Source organism: Haliotis asinina, chromosome 6, assembly GCF_037392515.1.
Source record: "Haliotis asinina isolate JCU_RB_2024 chromosome 6, JCU_Hal_asi_v2, whole genome shotgun sequence".
NCBI classification, from domain to species: Eukaryota; Metazoa; Mollusca; class Gastropoda; order Lepetellida; family Haliotidae; genus Haliotis; species Haliotis asinina.
In genome coordinates, this window is record NC_090285.1 from 46410513 (window position 1) to 46433710 (window position 23198).

Sequence of the window (23198 nt, forward strand, 5' to 3'; positions counted from 1 at the left end):
CGGTATCAAAAAGAAGACAAGCAGTGCGCATGGTCAAGCTGGCCTAGGAAGCGGTAAATGCAAAGAAAATTGTAAATTGTTACAAACATGTGAACATCATTCCAGATGCAAGCGACCACAACGAAGATAACATGGTTCTGTCAGAAGTGGCAGAAACCCTTCGTGCATATGCTAATAAGACTGAAACCCCGCCCATCACCGTGCGAGTTGTTGAGGAAACTGGTCAGACCCTCTCAAATGAGGACATTTTCTTATTTCACAAGAAAATCAAAGCGATCATAAAGAAGAGGAAGACTGTCCCGATACAGATATCCGAATGATTCGTTTGTTCGAACAATTCAATAAAAAGAACTGTTTGGAAAAACGAGGTCTGAGTGTATTTGTATTTTCTGCCTCTGCTACAGGAGCCCACTATTTTCAAAATCAACTATGCGTCTTTTTTAAAGAGAGTATGATACTGTTTATAACACTAAGTTTGTGTTCCCCGGCAAGGTATAGTTGCAATTTCACTAGTGTTCTGTAGATATCTACACGTTCTACATATATCCTCAACCTCAACGAATAGTTTCTGTATATTTATTGGTGGATCATTCATGTCATATGATCACGTCAGACTTGTGTCCTTCTGGCTGAAATACAGCTGTTGCGACGTTAAATTTTTAAAATATGTGTCCAGGGATAATATGGTAATTACCGACACTTGGCTAATGTTTGATATCATTCAAAGGCGATGCAATTTCAAAATCACCTTTTTCTAAGTGGAACTGTACAGATGTTTTCTCGCATATTAGTTTCTTTATTTGGAATAAAGTCGAAACGGGCCTATCCTACTTGTAAACGTCATTATTTTGTGTCTACCGTTTTTCTTTAGCGGTATGATTATGGGGAGGTAGTTAGATGTGAAGTTTTGCCGCAAAGTGACGTGTAGACATGAGGCGTCATTCTGAAACTGTGCATCGCTTGAATAAGAAACCTGATGTATGCGTGTGATTTTGCCACAACATTTGTGAGTGATTACCCCAAACTTAAACTCACTCACACACTCACTTTTGAACATGAACAAAGTGTTATCAAACAGTATCGTGTACCCTGTAGACATATACGGGTATTCTGTAGACATATACGAATTGTATGCAATAGTGTCTCTGGACACTGTTTGTTTTCGTTACATGTGTATGATAACATGTGACTTCCAGCGTTATATATGTCAACATTGTATATGTTGCATTAAATTAAACGTAGAAATATACAAACCGAACATTAAACCTCCTCCATCTACGATTGCATCTAAATACATTATTAACATTACTGCCTTCGATATGTTGTATGTGCATATTGATCATCCAAAAAGAACAAAATGTTGCTTTCTTTATTTCGAATTTATGAATCATCACAATTCTTTTTAATCTTTTCAAGACCAACACTGTACTTCGTGAACATAGTGCCAATAAGCAATCAGTACATAGAGAATATATCAATATTTGCGTGTGAACACCGGTGATGATTGGATATTGTGTTATGGCATATTGATTATGGTTCGTCATGATATAGTATTTTGAAATCCTTATGAGACCAGAATTGTACTTTGTAAAAGAACTTTGCATATATCGTCCATCGTACCAATAAGAAATCAGTGAAGATTGGCAATTGTGTTATGGTTGTTTTGGTCATAATTATTATAGTATTGCATTACGATTCGTAACTATCGTAGTATCTGTTCAAGCTATTGACAGTCATCACTTGTGATTAAATCCCATCTTCTTCTCAGACCCTTGTGTTTCTATCCACCAACAAGAATCCTTATTTTGTACAAACCCGACGCTTTTACTTAACTCGATTGACGCAGTATTTCCTTTCAGAACATAAATATGAACCTCTTCCATTTGCTGTAGACACAAAGCAGCAATATGGGAAGCGATCACCTTGGCATATCCCCTCCTTCTATGTTCCTTCATGACGTGTAGGAAACCCAAATATCCGTAATGGTAAGCCAGGGCGTATCCTACCAGGGACCTTTCCCTGTTGTACAGGCAACACGACGGTTGTTTGCTGATAAGTTCTTTTACGTATGACTCAGAGTGTATACCGTCATTGTAAGGCCACATTGAATTGACTAGATAAGCCTGTTCAGGAATAAGACTTCTTATCTTGAATCCATCTGGAACAGGGCTGAAACATGAAAGAAGTTAGGAAATATAGTTTATGGAATGGATACTGAACCCATACAAACGTCACTTTTACAACGTATTCGACGTATATAGCAAGGCAGGTTACGGAATGGTAATATATCAAATATCCTCATAGTATGTAGCAAGTAAAAACGTATGGAGATATGGTTTCCTCCAGAATTTCCTCCAGATTATACATCGGAAAATTTGCAAACTACCTGCTGTTAGTCAGATCAAGTACATTATGTTCGTATGTCCATAAATACAAATATGTGTTCCAAGTAACACAAGATGTATACGTAAATATACTTAGGGAAAAAGAAACGATACCACATTATTGAAGCCAATTAATCAAAGATGACAAAATATAAACAGAACATCAATGTTGTAATTTGAAGACAAATAGGTGAGGCATGTGGAACATCAAATTCGTTAAACGAGGTTAGTAACTATGAGAGATAATGGCATAAAACCATATGATATTTATATGTCCTGTATTCGATCACTCCAGTTTTATGAGATAACGCAATATCAGTGACACAGAGACACACATGTGAGTCAATATCGAAAGTGGTCACCTCCGGCATCAATACAGGCTCTAACACGACGTCGAACAGATGAGGTCAGACGTCTGATCACGTGAGGAGTTATCCTGTTCCATTCCTCCCTCAAAGCTTGGATGAGGGTTTGTCTGTTCACTGGGACGACTTGTCTGGCACGAATCTGTCTCCCAAGATGGTCCCACAAATACTCAATGGGTGAAAGATCCGGAAAGCGTGATGGCCATGGCAGGACAACAACGTTGTTAGCGTTCAGAAAGCCTTGAATACGTTGAACTGTGTGACATGGGGCGTTGTCCTGTTGAAAGACGGTTCTTGGATTCTGTTGCAGGAAGGGTAGAACAACTGGCCGAAGGACTTGGTCGATATAACGCTGCCCATTCAAATGCCCATCCACAACAACCAGATCTGTCTTTCTGTCACCACATATCCCTCCCCACACCATAACGCCTTCTCCTACAAACGGCTCAACCTACTGCACGCAGCAACGTGCCGCCCGCTCTCCTCAACGTCGATGCACTCGTTGCCTGCCATCAGGTCTGTTCAGGAGGTATCTGCTCTCGTCTGTAAATAAGACTCTGTCCCATAGACTGCGCTGCCAACCTTGAACGACACGTGCCCATCTCACACGTTGACGTCGGTGTTGACGCTTCAGTGCTACACCACGGTAGGGTCTGTTGGCTCGGATACCATGCTGCAGAAGTCTCCTGGACACAGTCCTCCGGCTGATACGATGACCCAGGGCATCGTATCAGCCAATGCAGTTGCGCAAATGCAGTGTGCGCAGGTACCGATCTTCAGCTGAGTTCGTGACCCTCGGCCTGTCCTATGTCCTGCCTGTCTGTCTGTAACGGGTCATTAGCCTGGTTATTGTAAGTCGGGTACAACCGAAGATTCTTGCAACGTGAGTGTGGGTAGCGCCAAGCGGGATCATGCCAATTGCCCTTTCTCTCTCTACTGTCGATAATCTCGACATGGTCGCAAATGTAATCGCAAAATGTAGATGTCGACAAACATTTTCATGTGCTTTTATACCGAATATAGTCACGTGTATCATGCGTGCACGTGCACTATACTATTGCGAATAAGTTCATTTTTCTGCCTTCTTGCTTTGCACGTGCATCCTTGTTTCATTGCACCAGCCTTGTTGCGTTCGGGTGAATGTTCTTAGCCATAATTTCTCATAATATTCTCGTCCATACACAACTTATGATTTTTATAAGTTTGGTATCGTATGTACACAAATGACAACTATTGCTGCAGATGTAAAGAGAAGACGGTCTAGTTCATTTTTCAGATGAAAAAGATATTTACAGAATAGAAGGTAACCATTTATCGTGTGGTTATCTTTCTTGGACGTAACAGGAAATACGACACGAATGTCCTTCCTGTATGTAGAGAAACACACTGGTTATATGGATCTGCTGTTATGTATTATTAGGTAAATAAACACTCATCTAAAGATATCTCACCAGTTCTTCAACGTCTTTTCTGTACCTTTCATGTCTAAGAGCAAGAACATTTGATGTTTCCTTTGCTGTTTCTGCATGGCATTAACAACGGCTTGCATTTCGTAAGGATGCACACCTAAGGAATATGTAGGTAACGAAAACTCAACATTTCATGACAATTAAAACATGTATTCTAGTAGTGTGTAGTTTAACAACGCCATGTAAGGAAACTTGTCTCTTCATGACAACTAAAACGTTCGTAAATATCGGGCTCCTTTCGCACAGTCTACAAAAATCTCTGTACAAATGGATCTTAATCACGCGCCATCTGAATAGAAGGGCAATATTGAATACGTTTGTCCAGACAGTCATGGATTACACGTTACAAGAAGAATATTGTTACAAGTGGCGTCGGTCTTAACTCACTCAGATGCATTCTATCTGATCTCACCTACAAACCCAACTCTTGATGTGCAGTCTATCACACGAGGCCTTTGAAGCAGAGACTCCAGAGCTTCAGAGTCTTTGGCATAAACACTGCTGACCACATCCAGATGTTTTGGAAACTGAAACCAGCAGGCATCTTTTTAAAGATACGATTTAAACGTCATTTTACAGTAACTTGACATTATATACCTGATAAACCTCTACTGACGCCTTGGATCACCTGATCCTGAAATTTCAGTTGGTGTTCTATTTGGAGCAAGCACTTGCAAAATGAAATCATTTAACACCGCACTCATATAAATTTTCACGTCTTTTCCAGTTACAGACAGAGACAAAAACAGTAAGAACCCGAAGAATACACCGGACATGAATGTTTAAAAACACCAATGTCTTTATATCCTTTATGCTCATATGGATTCATTTGTTCAGTGTATTTTCGATTGTTTCGAGTTAATTGTGTCTCATGTGAACCGTACTCTAGATCTTAGAATATCCCGTATCTCCAAAAGTATTTTCCTTTACAATGCCCTATTGTTGTGTTCGATTTGATTCCTTCGATCATTCAGTGTATTCTAGACTCGTTGGATTTTATTTGGTCCCGTGTGTAGTAACTCCTTTTGATTTTGGATTGTTTTGGGCCTCCTGAATCCTTCTTGCACAAGTGTACTACTTGAATATACCATTGAATATATTCACTACAAGATACGATATACCAGACCAGTGGCATTGGATTACCTTGGCTGTAACAGGATTGATACGAACAACCAGTGCTCTGTAATCTGGCCAGCGGTCCACTATGAAGTCATAGTCAGTTATCACCGATCGCAGTTTCGAAAGTATTTCACCTCGAATCTGTTATTCATAAACGTTATTTGATTAACATAACTTGCAGACATCTTAAACGTAAAACAGTACATATAAATTGTAAATATAGAAACACATAATGTACACAACAGATCATCTGGTTTCGTTTCAAACAGATGTTTGATTTCTATAGAAACAACCATCATGTTAGATCGCTTTAGTTATTTGGGAGGACATGTCGCCTCTTCAGTGCATTAAGAAGCATTAATATGAACATTAAAATTTTGCCGTAGAAAATACATTATTATCTTTGGATACATACAGAATTTTCAGGTCATTAAGAACAGGACATTTAAACACAAAGTACATTCCATTCGTTATACATCTTTTGCATATTTGTATACAGTTCCTTCCGGTTTTCATTGCCTATTTTTTCCCCAAATAAAGTACTTTCATTTGAATTTGAACAGTCTGGGGTAACCAGACAATACCATATGGAGATACAGGGTTTCGAAAGTGAAAAACCAATCGTAGCGACAATGTCTAAGTATAGGAGCATATTGCAAGCTATTTTCGGTAGCTTTTTAATCTACATTTTGTGATTTTATGAAGTGGTTATCTACTGCAAATTTGGGAGAACTGATCTCTGCTCCCATACAAACGTTCTCAGAACTCCACTGATCATACCATAGATATAGATATAGATATAGATATAGATATAGATATAGATATAGATATAGATATATAGATAGATATTGAAAGCATAGATAGATCTTTGAAACAATCGGTAAACAAAAGTTGTGAGGACAATACTGATCAATCCTTTCTCCACTGATGGGTAGAGTAAAACTCTGATTCTAATTCTCCACGAAACATTCTATGTTTGTACCTGAGAAAGGTAAAGTTCCTACATTGCACACAGATCACAAACATGTTTCTGACGTATTTGCAAAGGCAATGAATAATAGTGGTAATAAATATTTCAAATGAATAAACGAACTGAAGTCTTAATGTTCGTTTTGGGTCAAGTTCTTGTGGCGCACACCCTTCATAAACATATGTTCTTGAAGTATATATTTCGAGAGGCAGTGAATAATAGTGGCAATAACTATTTCTAATGAATCTACGTTGAAGCTTTGAAATTTCGTTAGCAGGAGAAACGATATCATGATTCGCTCAATGTGGAAGTGAGACCACTGTTGATGACACAACAGTCCTGGATACACTGGTATCAATATCAGTTTTACAAAACTAGACATGTCTGTGGTCCTCCAGCTTCCTCGTCGCAAGCCTTTCAAACAAATTCAACTGTAAATGTCCATAATCTATTATTTTCAGGTTATCGGGTCTACTCAACTCTTTGAACAAGGAAGCTTACATGCCATAGTTCAATCCCAGAAACTGTTGTAGATTGGTGTTTCAGCCAATATGCGTCTCGTTGCTGTGATATCTGATATTGGGGTGTATCAACTCCAGGTGTTCTACTGATACACCCCAAAGTGCATGACGACAGGTGTACCAACCAAGACACCTTTTTAAAAAAGATGTCTTTGAATCTCCCGGTACAAATATAGAACTTCAGTGCAAAGTACACCAGGCCTTCACTATCCTCAGAAACATAATGGCAATACACTCAGGGATATCATTGATGGATAACGAAACATTTGCAGGTGTTGTCATTGGTATCAGATCTTCTATGGTGCTGTGGCAATCCACGCTTGATGACTTTTTATACTGTGTGGAATATGACATCCAGGTTTTAAAGGATAATACACCGTAAGAAAACGTAGATTGATCACAAGCCCACGATATTGATACCTATGTTTTACTCACATGATTTGTCTTCGGGATGTTTTGTAGAGTTGCTAATAACCGAGGAAGCTGCTGGGTTCTCAGGACGATCGCCATTCCGTGTAGGTTTAACGGACATGTTTAGCATTTATTATAATCAGACACATTCATCCACACACTCATAATGATATGCCATTACATGACTGAAACGAAGTGTATAACGCCGTTTTGTTAAGCTTGAATTGTTATACAACGGTCAGGATATTAATCACAGAAGTTCGCACTTCCCTCTGATATGTCCTTTTGTGCTTTTGTGCTTAAACGTCTCTTACAGCCTGGGTGTTGTGCGTATTGATTGTGGTAGGGAGGAACACAGTAAAGTTGCCAGTGCTGACCTTTGTAATGGCCCCACAAACTACATCTGAATTTGGAATCATGATCGGTTATGGCAAGACATGCGTTCACACTTAAAAAGACACGAGTTACGGTTGTTTTCCAGGAGAGCACAAAAAGGTTAATATCTTTTTAGCAGTCTTTGTAAGTATGATGTATCAGCTAGTCTGGTATGTAGTGATGGGGTCCTTTAAACTAAGAAAACAGGGAAAACCTGTTGAGTCAAATCTTTCCAAATGGGGTAGAGGCGGCTTGTGGTCGTTTCGGGGTCTATATGACAGACGAGAGTTGGGTTTGCAGGTGAGGTCAGACAGTATACATGTGAGCGAGTTGAGACAGATGTACTGTTTAATACTATTCTTAGGCGTGATGTGCGTGATGTAACCTGCCCTGACATCATAATGTTAAAAAGAGCATTGTGGATACACATATAAGTCTTAATCAAGTATTTAGTTGTTGTCTATGCTTTCAAAACCAACCAAATTCCACATATTACAATTGTAATTGTAACATATTTAATTTTATACTCTCATTAAGACAAAACCCAAACTGTGAGAACAGTAAGGTCTAGCGTTGTCGTCCTTAAGTATCGCACGACCCGCAAGAGGGTTATTACTATGCTTTGGCATGACAGCCTGTCTGGACAAACACGTCAAACATTGGATTCAGATGACCCAGACCATCTATTGTCACCACACATTTCTTACAATATAATTACAGCTATTACCAAGTCTCAAATGTTCACACTTTACTCACGACTAACTATATATAATACAGACAGATTGTGGAATGACTAAAATTCCAGTCATTTCGTGAAATAACTAAGACGATCAACCATTTCGCGTCATTTTGTGTAACAACAATTCATGTGATTTAGTCATTTAATGAAATTCCATTTCATCTATATATGGTGGACAAGGGTTTGTGAGGTGTGGCTGCTCTGGACACAGCAAGTGTCAAACAAATAGGCTTATGCCAAAACAGCCATAATTTCACCACTACAAGTAAGCAAGGCAAAATCACTAAATAAAGAACAATCAATACCAAAACAATAGAACGGACGCGCTGTCAGTTATACTTACAGGGCACATGGGAAGTGAAGTTTCGCAATAGTCAACTCTTTTAACACTTTCCTACCTACCACAATCAATACGCCAAAACACATTATATACTCATCACAGGTGTTGACACACGAGCATTGTATGCAACAGCATCTATTATCATACCAAATTAAATTCCCAATACAACCGCTTAGTCCGGCATAAAACTAAACTCACTCATTCGCTCACTCACTCACTTACTCACTCACCAATGCCATCACGTACATGTATGAGTTTATGTACGAGCTGTGTTTACAAAGTTTTTTCACAAAACATATCAGATATTGTTTTCGAAAAGATGTCTAAGTATGAGGGTGCTTGGGAAATGCAAGAAGAAGACCAGTGACATCCTATATCTTTTGGACGATCAATCTGCACAAAACAGTGGCCATATGGTTTGGCGCCTGATTTATTTTCGTAGATTTCGTATTCAATTAAGTGTGAATATGTATGAATATAACAGACTGTTGAATATTGTTCCAAATCAGAGTCTGACTCATACATATCATCTATGACTCTCTACCTGAACAACTACCAGCAGCTTTGTCTATTAAAAACTATGCAAAACATCTCTATGGCAAATCATATGAGTAAATTATGCTTTACGTCATCGAAGGTTTAATGTTCGGTCTATATATTTCTACGTCTATATTCAATTTCTGTCTTTTTGTCATCAGTAACAGTGTTACCTGTATGTCACATATCCAACTGTTATCATACACATACAATTACAAAACCAACATTAAGTGTCCATGGAACATGAGGCTCTACTGCACACAACTCGCATGCGTCAACAGAATAAAAAAGTGAAAAAAGTAAAAAAAAGTAAATATAAATATGAATTTATTGCTTTAGTGTAAGAACAAATATATTACATATAATTATAATGTTAGAAAAGTGAAAATCTACACGTCTATATTGTGTTTCTGGCGCCAATTCCTTATATGGCTTCCAGTGGCAGCAATTACTGCTCGGCACCGTCTCGGAACAGACTGGACAAGTCGAAGAAGTTCTTGCGGATTTCTTCGCGACTCTTCCTGCAAAACTATAGCAAGTTGTGGAAGTATCTGAACTGGATTGCCGTACACGTCGATCGATGTAATTCCATGGGCGTTCTATTGAGTTTAGAACTGGTGATCGGGAAGGACACGCCAAGACATTGACGTTAGAAATGGTAAGTTAGAGGATCGTGATGCGTGCCATGTGTGAAGTAGCGTTGTCATGCTGGAACAACTCCCTTTGTCGGTCCATCATTGGATGGATGTGGCGTGCAAGGATTTCGTAGATGTACCGACTTGCCAAATTCCCCTCAATTATCACTAAATCAGATCTTTGTGTGCACCCCACACGATGACTCTGTATTCACCGAATCGGTCGACCAGTCGAATGCAGTTAGGGGCAAGATGTTCATTTCTCCGACGATAAACACGCTCTCTTCCATCTCGCAGGTGCAGGAAGAAGCGATCGCGATTCATCATTGAACTAGACTCGCCTCCAGTTTCAAAGGTTTCAGTTCCGGGTTTTACGACTCCAACGCAATCGACGGAAGTCTCTCAGAACATAAACGACAACTAGCCGTCTTGGTGGAATGTCCACATCAGTTTTGTCGGAAATTTGTCACAAGTAAGGGTTGGATTGTGCAGTCTCCAAAGCTGCGACCAGGACGATGACTGAAGTGAGCAGACAGTAGCGGTTATGGGCGTGAGTAGTAAGTCTTGGACATCAGCTTCTCGGGCGATCTAGGACGTAATGTGTCTCCAGCAAACGATAGCAATATGGAACATTGAAATGTCGGCCAACTGCCGACTGCGACTCCCCAGCTTCAAACAGTTCCAATTGGCGGCTCTAGTGAGTGAGTTTTGTTTTACGCCGCCTTTAGCAATATTCCAGCGATATCACGGCGGGGGAGACCAGAAAATGAGCCTTACACATTGTACCCATGTGGGGAATCGAACCTGGGTCTTCGGCGTGACGAGCGAACTCTTTAACCCCATGGATACCACACTGCCACTTACGTTAAAGAGACATGTAACACTGGAAGGTGAAGTTACGGGTTCGATTCCCCCTCATGGGTACAATGTGTGAATCGCATTTCTGGTGTCCCTTGCCATGATGCTGCTGGAATATTGCTAAAGGCGGCGTAAAACCATACTCACTCATTCACTTTTGATCATGAACTAAGTGTTATCAAACAGTATCGTGTACTTTGTAGACATATACGAGTTGTATGCAATAGTGTCTCTGGACACTGTATGTTTGTTTCTGTTACATGTGTATGATAACAGGTGAACATGTGACTTCCAGCGTTATATATGTCAACATTGTATATGTTGCATTAAATTAAACGTAGAAATATACAAACCGAACATTAAACAGACATCTAAAGTTGCATGTGAATACATTATTAACTCTAATGAATTGCCTTCGATATGTTGTATGTGCATATTGATCATCCAAAAAGTACAAAATGTTGCCTTCTCCATTTCGAATTTATGAAACATCACAGTTCTTTTTAATCTTCTCAAGACCAACATTGTACTTAGTGAAAGTACTTTGTATATATCGAACATAGTGCCAATAAGCAATCAATACATAGAGAATATATCAATATTTGTGTGTAAAAGCCGGTGATGATTGGATATTGTGTTATGGCATATTGATTATGGTTGGTCATAGCTGACATAGTATGTCGCAGTTATGAAATTCTTATTTCGAATTTATGAATCATCACAATTCTTTTTAATCTTTTCAAGACCAACACTGTACTTCGTGAACATAGTGCCAATAAGCAATCAGTACAGAGAGAATATAACAATATTTGTATGTAAACACCGGTGATGATTGGATATTGTGTTATGGCATATTGATTATGGTTGGTCATAATTGGTATTTTGAAATCCTTATGAGACCAGAATTGTACTTTGTGAAAGAACTTTGCATATATCGTCCATCGTACCAATAAGAAATCAGTGAAGATTGGCAATTGTGTTATGGTTGTTTTGGTCATAATTATTATAGTATTGCATTACGATTCGTAACTATCGCAGTATCTGTTCAAGCTATTGACAGTCATCACTTGTGATTAAATCCCATCTTCTTCTCAGACCCTTGTGTTTCTATCCACCAACAAGAATCCTTATTTTGAACAAACCCGACGCTTTTACTTAACTCGATTGACGCAGTATTTCCTTCCAGAACATAAATATGAACCTCTTCCATTTGCTGTAGACATAAAGCGGCAATGTGGGAAGCGATCACCTTGGCATATCCCTTCTTTCTATGTTCCTTCATGACATGTAGGAAACCCAAATATCCGTAATGGCGAGCCAGGGCGTATCCTACCAGGGAACCTTCCCTGTTGTACAGGCAACACGACGGTTGTTTGCTGATAAGTTCTTTTACGTATGACACAGAGTGTATACCGTCATTGTAAGGCCACATTGAATTGACTAGATAAGCCTGTTCAGGAATAAGACTTCTTATCTTGAATCCATCTGGAACAGGGCTGAAACATGAAAGAAGTTAGGAAATATAGTTTATGGAATGGACACAGGATACTGAACCCATACAAACCGTCACTTTTACAACGTATTCGACGTATATAGCAAGGCAGATTAAGAAATGGTAGTATATCAAATATCTTCATTGTGTGTAGAAAGTAAAATGCATGGAGATAAACTGAAGGGCAAAAGAAACTATACCAAAATATTTTTCAAGAAGATGATATCATTTTGGATTCGCATCATACGTTTTGAAGTGGAAAAAATCGCCCGAACGCAACTGTACTGGGTCAAACAAGGAAAACACGTGCATCATCCCAAATATGGACTTTATTGAAGCTTTTACGTGAAAATCAACATGCACGTGCATCGTGACAAGATGGCGGCAAACGGTATAAAAAGCGTCCATTGGCAAGCCTTACATCAATGTTACACCGATGCACGTAACTGACATGCCGAGGTTAACTGCAGAACAGCGCGAGAGAGCAATTGGAATGATCCAGCTTGGAGCACGTCATGCACACGTTGCAAGAATTTTCAACTGCACCCGTACAGCAATAACCAGGCTGCAAACACGATTACGACAAACAGGCACGACCACGGACAGGCCAAGGAGTGGTAGACCTCGTGTTACTCCAGCCGAAGACCAGTATCTGCGGACCATTCATCTTCGTAATCGTTTCGTGACGGTGACGTCGACGGCAGCAACAGCTCTTCACCATGTTGTCAGCAGAACTGTTTCCCGACGTCTCCGACGACATGGTATTCGAGCCTACAGGCCCTTCCGTGGAATGACCCTGACCCGTCAAGATCGACGTAACCGTCTCCAATGGTCAAGGAGATTACAACATTGGCAGAACCGGAACTGGCAAAGGATACTGTTCACGGACGAGAGAGTTCCAGTTGTATCGAGCTGACGGGAGAATCCGTGTATATCGCCGAAGTGGGGAACGGACGGCGCAATGTTGTATCCAGGAGACGGTACCGTTCGGGGGTGGAAGCGTGATGGTTTGGGGCGGAATATGCAGTGACCACACAACTGACCTTTGTCGTGTTTGAACGAAACCTCAATGCCCAGGGGTACATCGACGACGTGCTTCGCCCTGTTGTCATTCCCTACCTCCAACAGAACCGACGAGTGCTGTTCCAACACGACAACGCACGTCCCCATACAGCCAGGGTTACAAGAGACTTTCTAGCGGCAAACAACGTCAACACCTTGCCGTGGCCTGTCAGATCACCAGACCTGTCGCCCATTGAACACCTTTGGGACCGTTTTGACCGGCGAATAAGGGCCAGACATCCACCTCCATCAAGCAGAGACACCTTAATACAGGCTCTGGAAGAGGAATGGCAAGCCGTACCGAATCACGTCATCAGACGTCTCATCAACTCTGTTCGTCGACGTGTTCAAGCGTGCATTGATGCCAATGGGGGGCACACACGTTATTTACGCTTTAACGAGGACAAATCTTCCCTTTTCTGAAGTGATATTCGGAAAGTTTGAGTTTGAAAGTTGACATTTTACCCCACTGCCATAACTTGTGTTCCTGTCAGTACAGTTTATGTCATTTTGATGTGTAACTTCCAATAAAATGTTGGCAAATAAATTCTCTTTGAATCCCACCTAATGTTTCATGTCAACATAGTTTTATGTGTCGTATTTCATGATTGAAATGTTGGTATAGCTTTTTTTGCCCATCAGTTATGACTTCCTCCAGAATATACGTCGGAAAATTTGCAATGTCTCTGGTGTTAGTCATATCAAGTACAGTATGTTATTATGCACATATGATTCCAAGTAACACAAGATGTCTACGTAAATAGTCTATATCACATATGTACACAAATGACAACTATTGCTGCAGATGAGAATGATGTTAGAATGATCTTCTAAGAGAACATGGTTTACCTCATTTTTCAGATGAAAAAGATATTTACAGGATAATTATGAGGCCCTCTCTAGAGTAGTTGGGATTATATGTGTGCTGAACATCAAAATAGTGCACCATTGACATCAAAAAGTTTAACTTGAACATTACATACAGCATCGAGTTTGCACTGAGGGTAGAAAAGAACTCATTTTGCTCAGTTATATAATACTCGAGGTGTAAAAGTACATGTCTGTCATGATCAACACCATGCCTGCATATTTGGATCATTCCCCTGATGTAATCGGTCTGGAAGCTATCTTAAGATTGTACTGGATGCAATATATAACATGAGGACAAGTTAATGCGAATTTCCAGCGTGCATGCAGCTCAAGTTGTACGTAGCAGGTAACCTTTTATCGTGTGGTTATCTTTCTTGGACGTAACAGGAAATACTTAATACACGGATGTCCGCCTTGTATGTAGTGAAACACACTGGTCATATGGATCTGCCGTTATGTATTATTAGGTAATTAAACACTCATCTAAAGATATCTCACCAGTTCTTCAACGTCTTTTCTGTGACTTTCATGTCTAAGAGCAAGAACATTTGATGCTCCCTTTGCTGTTTCTGCATGGCATTAACAACGGCTTGCATTTCGTAAGGGTGCACACCTGAGGAATATGTACGTAACGAAAACTCAACATTTCATGACAATTAAAACATGTATACTAGTAGTGTGTAGTTTAACGACGCCATGGAAACGTGTCTCTTCATGACAACTAAAACGTTCGTAAATATTAGGTTCCTTTTCGCACATCTTAATGCAAGGGCAATATTGAATACGTTTGTCCAGTCATGGATTACACGTTACAACAAGGATATTGTAAGTTTCATCGGTCTTAACTCACTCAGATGCATTCTGTCTGATCTCACCTACAAACCCAACTCTTGATGTCCAGTCTATCACACGAGGCCTTTGAAGCAGAGACTCCAGAGCTTCAGAGTCTTTGGCATAAACACTGCTGACCACATCCAGATGTTTTGGAAACTGAAACCAGCAGGCATCTTTTCAAAGATACGCTTTAAACGTCATTTTACAGTAACTTGATATTATATACGTGGTAAACATATATTGACGCCTTGGATCACCTGATCCTGAAATTTCAGTTGGTGTTCTATTTGGAGCAAGCACTTGCAAAATGAAATCCTTTAACACCGCGCTCATCTAAATTTTCACTTCTTTGCCAGTTGAAGAATACATCGGACATGAATGTTAAAAAAACACCAATGTCTTCATATCCTTTATGCTCATATGGATTCATTTAATTGATTTAGTTCAGTGTATTTTCGATTATTTTGAGTTTATTGTATCCCAAGTGTACCGCTTACTAGATCTTAGAATGTCCCTTATCCCCAAACGTATTCCCCTTTCTTTACAATTCCCTATTTTTTGTTCGATTTGATTCCTTCGATCATTCAGTGTATTCTAAACACGTTGGAACTTATTTGGTCCCGTGTGTAGTAAGTCCTTTTGATTTTGGATTGTTTTGTGCCTCCTGGATTTTTCTTGCACAAGTGTACAACTTGAATATACCATGGAATATATTCACTACAAGATACGATATACCAGACCAGTGGCATTGGTTTACCTTGGCTGTAACAGGATTGATACGAACAACTAGTGCTCTGTAATCTGGCCAGCGGTCCACGATGAAGTCATAGTCAGTTATCACTGATCGCAGTTTTGAAAGTATCTCACCTCGAATCTGTTAAGTATAAACGTTATTTGATTAACATAACTTGCAGACATCTTAAACGTGAAACAATCCATAATTTATAAATTCGCTATGTCGATGCGCACAATTTAAGCATCTGGTTTCGTTTCAAACAGATGTTTGATTCCTGCAGAAACAGCCGTCATGTTAGATCGCTGTAGTTATTTGGAATTACATGTGCATTAAGGAGCATTGATATGAATATTAAAATGTTGCTTATACAGTAGAAGAATACATTATTATCTTTTAGGTCTCTGGTAAACATACATAGAAGGCAAACCATTCAGGAACTTGCACGTGTGATGTCACATACCTTATTACATCAATTTGGACATATAATATTTTTACACTGTTTCGTGAGAATGGTGCTTCTTTCACACATGACAATATCGGTATCATTTCTACAGGTCATAACAGAATAATATGCAATCTCTGATGGTTTACCGGAGTACTGTTTGGATACATACAGAATTCTCAGGTCATTAAGAATAGGACATTTAAACACAAAGTACATTCCATTCGCTATATACATCTTTTGCATAATAAATTTAATATACATTTCCTTCCGGTTTTCATTGCCTATTTTGTTTCCAAATATTCTACTTTCATTTGAATTTGAATTTGAATGTCAATTTTAAAAAGTACGTGGCGTCCCGGGAATTCCTGTAAAAATGGACGAACATTACCAACAGTCTGGGGTAACCAGACAATGCCATATCGTAGCGACAATGTCTAAGTATAGGAGCATATTGCACGCCTTTTTTGGTGGCTTTTTAACTAGAGTATAAGGTATCTATATATTATGATTTTATGGAGTGGTTATTTACCACTACCGGTTACATTTGAGAAGATTTATCTCTGCTCTAATAGAAACGTTCTCAGAATTTCAGTATAAACAGGACAGAAATACATGCCACTCTTTGAATCAATCAGTAAACAAAAGTTGTGAGGACTATACTGATAAGCAGATCAATTGTACATTCCATCGTCAGTCTCTTCTCCATTGATGGAGAGAGTAAAACTGTGATTCTAATTCTCCACCAAATATTCTATGTTTGTACCTGAGAGTAAAGTTCCTACACTGCACACAGATCACAAACATGTTCTTGACGTATTTGCAGAGGAATGAATGATACTGGTGATAAATATTTCAAATGAATAAACGAACTGAAGTCTTAATGTTCGTTTTGGGTCAAGTTCTTGTGGCACACACCCTTCACAAACATATGTTCTTGAAGTATATATTTCGAGAGTAATAGTGGCAGTAACATTAATGTCTCAAATGAATCTAGTGGCAGTAAAATTAATATTTCAAATATTTCTAAGTTGAAGCTTTGAAATTTCGTTAGCAGGAGAAACGATATCATGATGCGTTCAATGTGGAAGTGCGACCACTGTTGATGACACAACAGTCCTGGATACACTGGTACTAATACATGTATCTGATTTACAAAACTAGTAGATATGTCTGTGGTCCTCCAGCTTCTTCGTCGCAAACCTTTCAAACAAATCCAAATGTAAATGTCCATAATCTATTGTTTCCGGGTTATCGGGTCTCCTCGACTCTTTGAACATGACATGTTATATGAATAATGATATACAATCAATTACAAAGGAAAATATGGTAAATCAGCTACACTGAGTGGAGAACTTTTGACACTCTCACTTCAGTGCAAAAGTATACCCCGTCTTAACTATCCTCAGAAACATAATGGCAGCACACCGAGGGACTTCAGCTATGGTTAACGAAACATTTAGTGCTATGTGCAGTATCACTCATTCTGTGGACATGACGCTGGTGTTATCACTTCTATGGTGCTGTGGCGACCCACGCTTGATGACTTTTTATACTGTGTGGAATATGACATCCAGGTTTTAAAGGATAATACACCGTAAGAAAAAGTACATTGATCACAAGCCTACAATATTGATACCTATGTTTTACTCACATGATTTGTCTTCGGGATGTTTTGTAGAGTTGCTAATAACCGAGGAAGCTGCTGGGTTCTCAGGACGATCGCCATTGTGTGTAGGTATAACGGAGAAGTTCAGCATTCTATTATAATCAAACACATTCATCCACACACTCATAATGATATGCCATTACATGACTGAAACGAAGGGTGTAACGCCGTTTTGTTATGCTTGAATTGTTGTACAACGGTCAGGATATTAATTACGGATGTTCGCACTTCCCTCCGATATGTCCTTTCGTGTTTTCGTCTTCATGCTTAAACTTCACTTACAGCCTGGGTGTTGTGCATATTGATCGTTGTAGGGAGGAATACAGTAAAGTTACCAGTGCTGACCTTTGTAATGGCCCCACAAACTACATCTGAATTTAGAATCATGATCGGTTATGGCAAGACATGCGTTCACACTTAAAAAGACAGGATTAAAGGTTGATTTCCAGAAGAGCAGAAAAAGGTTCATATTTTTGTAGCAGCCTGTGTAAATATGATGTATCAGTTGGCATCAACTTGTTGAGTCAAATCTTTCCTTATGGGGTAGAGGCGGTTTGTGATCGTTGTAGGAGAGAGTCGAGAGCGTTGCGTTGACCCTATTGGCTTGGTCGGGGATTTTTATGTGCACTTTGATCGAAATTTTGTGTGAATTAAATGAATGAAAACGTTCAAGAAGCGTTGTTGATTGGGTTAGGGGTATGTTAGAGTCGCTTTGTTTAATACAGTACCTGTATGTGTAATGGAGTTGTGGGTGAATTTATGGGGGTCTTTTGGGTGATATTATTAGATATTAATACAGTCTGGGAGGGATTAGGTTGTTAGAATTTTTAAAAAATGTCAGTGGAATTTGGAATTTAGTTGGATTCGCTGTTAATGGTAGTGAGTACATGACATGAAAATGTAGTGCAGATCTTCAATGGTGTGACAACGTGAAGGTCAACTTTCAGTAGGTTTGGGTGATTTTTAAATGATGTCGTCAATCAACCATTTCAAGAGGTAACTAGTCGTCAGTACTTAGTGTGACATGATTAATGCTAGAACAACGCTGAGAAGAAAAGTGAGTGATTTAAAATTGACGTTGCACTTGTTGAGAAGAATAGTGAGTGATTTAAAATTGACGTCGTACTGATCAGCCGTAAACCAACCCAATAAGACATTAGCCTGACAGACCACATTGCAATATTTAAAAGCTGAAAGTTTCACTATAATTAATGACTTCTTTTGAAACGATTAGTCATTCATAAATGACTATCTGGATTTAATGTTATAGAGTCTATTTGTTTCAGGGTCGCATTGACAGACGAGAGTAGGGTTTGCAGGTGAGGTCAGTCAGTAAACATGTGATAGAGTTGAGACTGATGTACTGTTTAATTCTATTCTTAGGCGTGATGTGCGTGATGTAACCTGCCCTGACATCATAATGTTAAAAAGAGCATCGTGGATACACATATAAGTGTTAATCAAGTTTGGCCTTTTTGTAGTTGTCTATGCTTTCAAAACCAAATTCCGTATTTTACAGTTGTAATTGTAACATATTTAACTTTATACTCTCATTAAGACAAAACCCAAACTGTGAGAACAGTAAGGTCTAAAGTTGTCGTCCTTAAAGGTCACATGCAACCAAAAATTCAAACATAATTAAATCACAATTGTCACTTATTCATGACATATAATATACATTGCTGCAGCTGCTTGTAAAAAACAACAAATAAACAAAATTATAAGCGAACAATCGTGAAAATAAACCAAGAATAAACCAAGACATAAATTATCTGTGGATGATCTATGATCAGATGCTGAATTAAACTCAATACACCCCAAAGCTTCTCAAATAATCATGGTAGCAAGACTTGACACCCCATTTAATACCATACTTCTCCTCTCTGGTACATTATCCCTCTCCTTCAGCCGTATAGAAGACAATAAATCTGCCTGAACTAACAGTGTTTGATACAACATTTACATAACCGTGTTTATAAAGAAACAAAGAAACTCCCTTCACATCCACAGCCTTGAAGACACCCAACATGCACTCTAACCTAATGTCTACATCCTAGACTCGTACAGCCCTATAAAACGTCACAAAGCACCAACATCAAAGAACAATTAAAACTCTCATTCAAATTTTAAAATGTACATGGGTAAAATAAACTCTATAAATGTCACACTACAAGTGCCACAATTTCATTTATTTCACCTCGAATCTCAAGGGGAGTAAATGCTTCAGTGTTAAAACAGTCAAGGGTCTTTTTTATGATGTTAATTGTCATTTTATCATTGACGTTTTAAATGAAATAGAATTATTTGATACATTTTGAATAAAGGTAAATATAGAAATGGTATTTTAAACATAGTTGTATAAAATAGCAACTGCAATTGTTAGTGGCTGTATCCTCCAGTGGGATTAAAGTATCGTAACATTATTGCCCTCCTGAGATGGTACACAAGTTCCAACACAATCCACGATAAATTTAAGCTTACCAGACTTTTAAAACGTAGTATTGTTGTTGTTTCAGATTTTGGCTAAATGTTTTCGACCATCGCCAGCGGCCGAAGGGGTGGTGTAAATCCAGCTTGGGTCAATGTAGGTAGCAAGGTCCTTTTTATGGTGATTTACCTTCAGTTGTTGGCGTCCTATTGACCGTATTTTTCATACTGTTTTGTCTTTTATAATATAATTTAGATATTTATACTAGTTTTACATTTTGTCTGTGATATTCTAGCTATTATTACGGTCCTTCGGTGAGTCTGAAGTGTGTCCCTCTCAACTGGCCATTCATCTGTAGCCAACATTAAATACTGCATTCGCTCAATATGGTCCCTGTATTTCACGTCCAGCTACCGTCGCATATCGCGTGTGTGTTAACGACAGTTCATAATAGGAATAGAAATTTATAATAGGCGTCTACTATTCTGTTCCCATGATTTGAATATGGTATGAATTATAGAGTTGATAATAACAGAGAAAACTGTTGGACTGTCAAGAAGATTGCCATTACGAGCAGATGAAATATGTCCAGATGAAACAGTCAAGATTCTGTTTCAATGACGCACGTTCAACTGTGAAACACAATACGTTGCAGTTCGGAGACTGAATTGAGATCGGTGTATAAACGCCTCTGTTATGTGCATATTGTTATATAACGGTCGGGAAGTGTACTGCAGAATTTCTCATTTCCCTCTGACATTTCATATGTCGTATTCACAGTAAAACCTCACATATAACCTGGTGTCATGCATATTGGTTGTGATGCAAAGGGTTTAAGATCTGTATTACCAATCAATCGTTCATATTAAATACTCACGGGAACACATCTACACATTATAGTAGCGAATGCTGTCTGACAGCAACTAAATAACTTATATCATTGATAATATGACACATCAGAAAAAAAACAACAAAGCAGTATTCATCAAAACAAACAATGCTACACCCAAACAATACCCAGCCTAACATAGCAGAGCATTTGCTATAAGAAGTCTTGTCCCGAAGGGCTAGTAGGAGTTCCGGGATCGGAGCTCTCTTGCTCATGTCTACGTAATATACTCAAATCGACTGATGCCAACTCCTTTCATTGTGCAGCTGCTACCCTTTGGAACTCTCTGTCTCTTGATCTAAAACTAGTACCAACTCTGCAACTCTTCAAAACAGACTTAAAACACACCTCTTTTGACCTATGTTTCAGGCCTTCAGCAACCCATGCTTGCCATAAAAGGTGACTATGCTTGTCGTAAGAGGCGACTAACGGGATCGGGTGGTCAGACTAGCTGACTTGGTTGACACATGTCATCGGTTCCCCACTGCGCAGATCGATGCTCATGTTGTTGATCACTGGATTGTCTGGTCCAGACTCGATTATTTACAGACCGTCGCCATATAGCTGGAATATTGTTAAGTGCGACGTAAAACTAAACTCACTCACTCGTATGCGGGTTTTAGTGGAAGTGTAGATGTGGGTGGGTTATGTGGCGAGGGGTTATAGTTTCTTGATATATGTGATGAAGGCAGGCATGGAGCAAGCCAATTTGTTCGTAAAAACCCGACAGGTTGGAAAGCCTCATATTTAGATAGTATTGAGGGCTTGCCCATCCGTTTTAGCACAATTACGTGTAAGCTCGGGAAGGGGGTGTTTACTGTGTATAATGTTGTTGGGAGTTAAGGGTTGAACATATTTGGGGTTATCTGTTTCGCGGTAGAGAAATGTGTAGCTGGGGACGCTTGTGATGAAAGTAGGGACATGAGAGTGCCGTGCCTCAATGATTTCGACATATTGTTTTACCCAGGATTGTCGAGGCAGAGAAGTTGTGGCACTTTTTTGCGTGGGATCGTATATACACTGCCAAAACCCGTTGCAGGAAGTTCAAATAAAACCTATAACGTTCCCCTGTTACCTGACATACTTCTCTGTTATTCAGAGTGAGATAAAAACATTGTTAGTGGTAGAGTATCCCGTCCTCAACCTCAATGTTTGTGATTTACGTTTCAAAAGAATGGTCTCTGAAAACAGGTTTTGCTTGATCGTCTCCGAGATGAAAGATCAAAGTCTACACTATGTTAAACGTTTCTCAAGCCGTATATACGATACAACCATAAACCCAAAATCTATCTGTTTCGGTTTTCTTTCCCTTTTCTAATGCTCCAAAATCACTTGATTAAGGCGGACTGCAGTAAACTAGTGTTGACACGTACATTCCAAACCCAGATGCTTCAAATGCCAACAGTTCTGCCATAGTGTAAATATTTCCACATTGTCTATCATGATTTCTCACTGTGGTGAAAAGACACACAAGAGAAGACTGTGACAGTTGTGTCGAAAGGTGCACCAACTGCGCATGGGACCACACATATTTTTTTTCTAAAATTGTCCTGTTTGTAAACAGCAAATGACTATGAACTGAAAAATGGTGAAAAAATACAAACTGGACCAAAGATGGGAACAACAGAAAGTTATGTTTCCAATGCCAGAACATTAAAAGCAGCCTTTCAAGTAACCAAATCATCTGAAAACAGATTCACTTCAACTTATTTCATTTGCCACATCTACTCAAACAGGACAATCACTTCTTGGTACAGCCAGAATCCAATCAGAGGCATTCCCCTGATCATGAACCATCTTTTCAGTTGACATAAAGGTCTCAACAAATCGTTCAAACCAATAGTAAAAAGCCAGATTAATCGAAAACGGTATGAAAATAAAGTTTAATTGTTCAACAAATGTGGATCACTCGAGGACAAAACGTCCGTTCTGAGGTTCATATCTTGTCGCCCAACAAAGAAATGCGGGCTGGATCCCCAATAAATTCCTCCCAAAGGTTATCCGAAGAGCACCATCCACAGGACTAAGGTCTAATATCAAAGATCCTTAAAAG

The 23198-nt window shown here is 39.1% G+C and overlaps 2 protein-coding genes across 2 annotated transcripts; both read right to left on the minus strand.

Annotated features, from left to right (window-relative positions):
- Positions 1 to 1736: 1736 nt before the first annotated feature.
- LOC137287911 (glycine N-acyltransferase-like) lies at positions 1737 to 7338 on the minus strand. The gene is made up of 5 exons (XM_067820286.1): positions 7264 to 7338; positions 5362 to 5478; positions 4631 to 4745; positions 4201 to 4315; positions 1737 to 2169 (listed from the first exon to the last, which is right to left on the minus strand). Exons 1-5 carry the CDS (start codon positions 7336 to 7338, stop codon positions 1737 to 1739), a joined length of 855 nt encoding a protein of 284 aa, XP_067676387.1.
- Positions 7339 to 11786: 4448 nt separating this feature from the next.
- LOC137287912 (glycine N-acyltransferase-like protein 3) lies at positions 11787 to 17888 on the minus strand. Its single transcript, XM_067820287.1, has 5 exons — positions 17814 to 17888; positions 15739 to 15855; positions 15023 to 15137; positions 14646 to 14760; positions 11787 to 12219 (listed from the first exon to the last, which is right to left on the minus strand). Exons 1-5 carry the CDS (start codon positions 17886 to 17888, stop codon positions 11787 to 11789), a joined length of 855 nt encoding a protein of 284 aa, XP_067676388.1.
- Between the last annotated feature and the right edge of the window lie 5310 nt (positions 17889 to 23198).

Excerpts from the sequence above, each read along its gene's own strand:
- LOC137287911 (XM_067820286.1), bottom strand. The coding sequence starts at position 7,338 with ATGGCGATCGTCCTGAGAACCCAGCAGCTTCCTCGGTTATTAGCAACT. Across the intron at positions 4,746-5,361 it reads TCAATCCTGTTACAGCCAAG|TTTCCAAAACATCTGGATGT; the intron begins GTAATCCAATGC and ends TGCTGGTTTCAG. Across the intron at positions 4,316-4,630 it reads ATCAAGAGTTGGGTTTGTAG|GTGTGCATCCTTACGAAATG; the intron begins GTGAGATCAGAT and ends CATATTCCTTAG.
- LOC137287912 (XM_067820287.1), bottom strand. The coding sequence starts at position 17,888 with ATGGCGATCGTCCTGAGAACCCAGCAGCTTCCTCGGTTATTAGCAACT. Across the intron at positions 15,138-15,738 it reads TCAATCCTGTTACAGCCAAG|TTTCCAAAACATCTGGATGT; the intron begins GTAAACCAATGC and ends TGCTGGTTTCAG. Across the intron at positions 12,220-14,645 it reads GAAAAGACGTTGAAGAACTG|CCCTGTTCCAGATGGATTCA; the intron begins GTGAGATATCTT and ends TTCATGTTTCAG.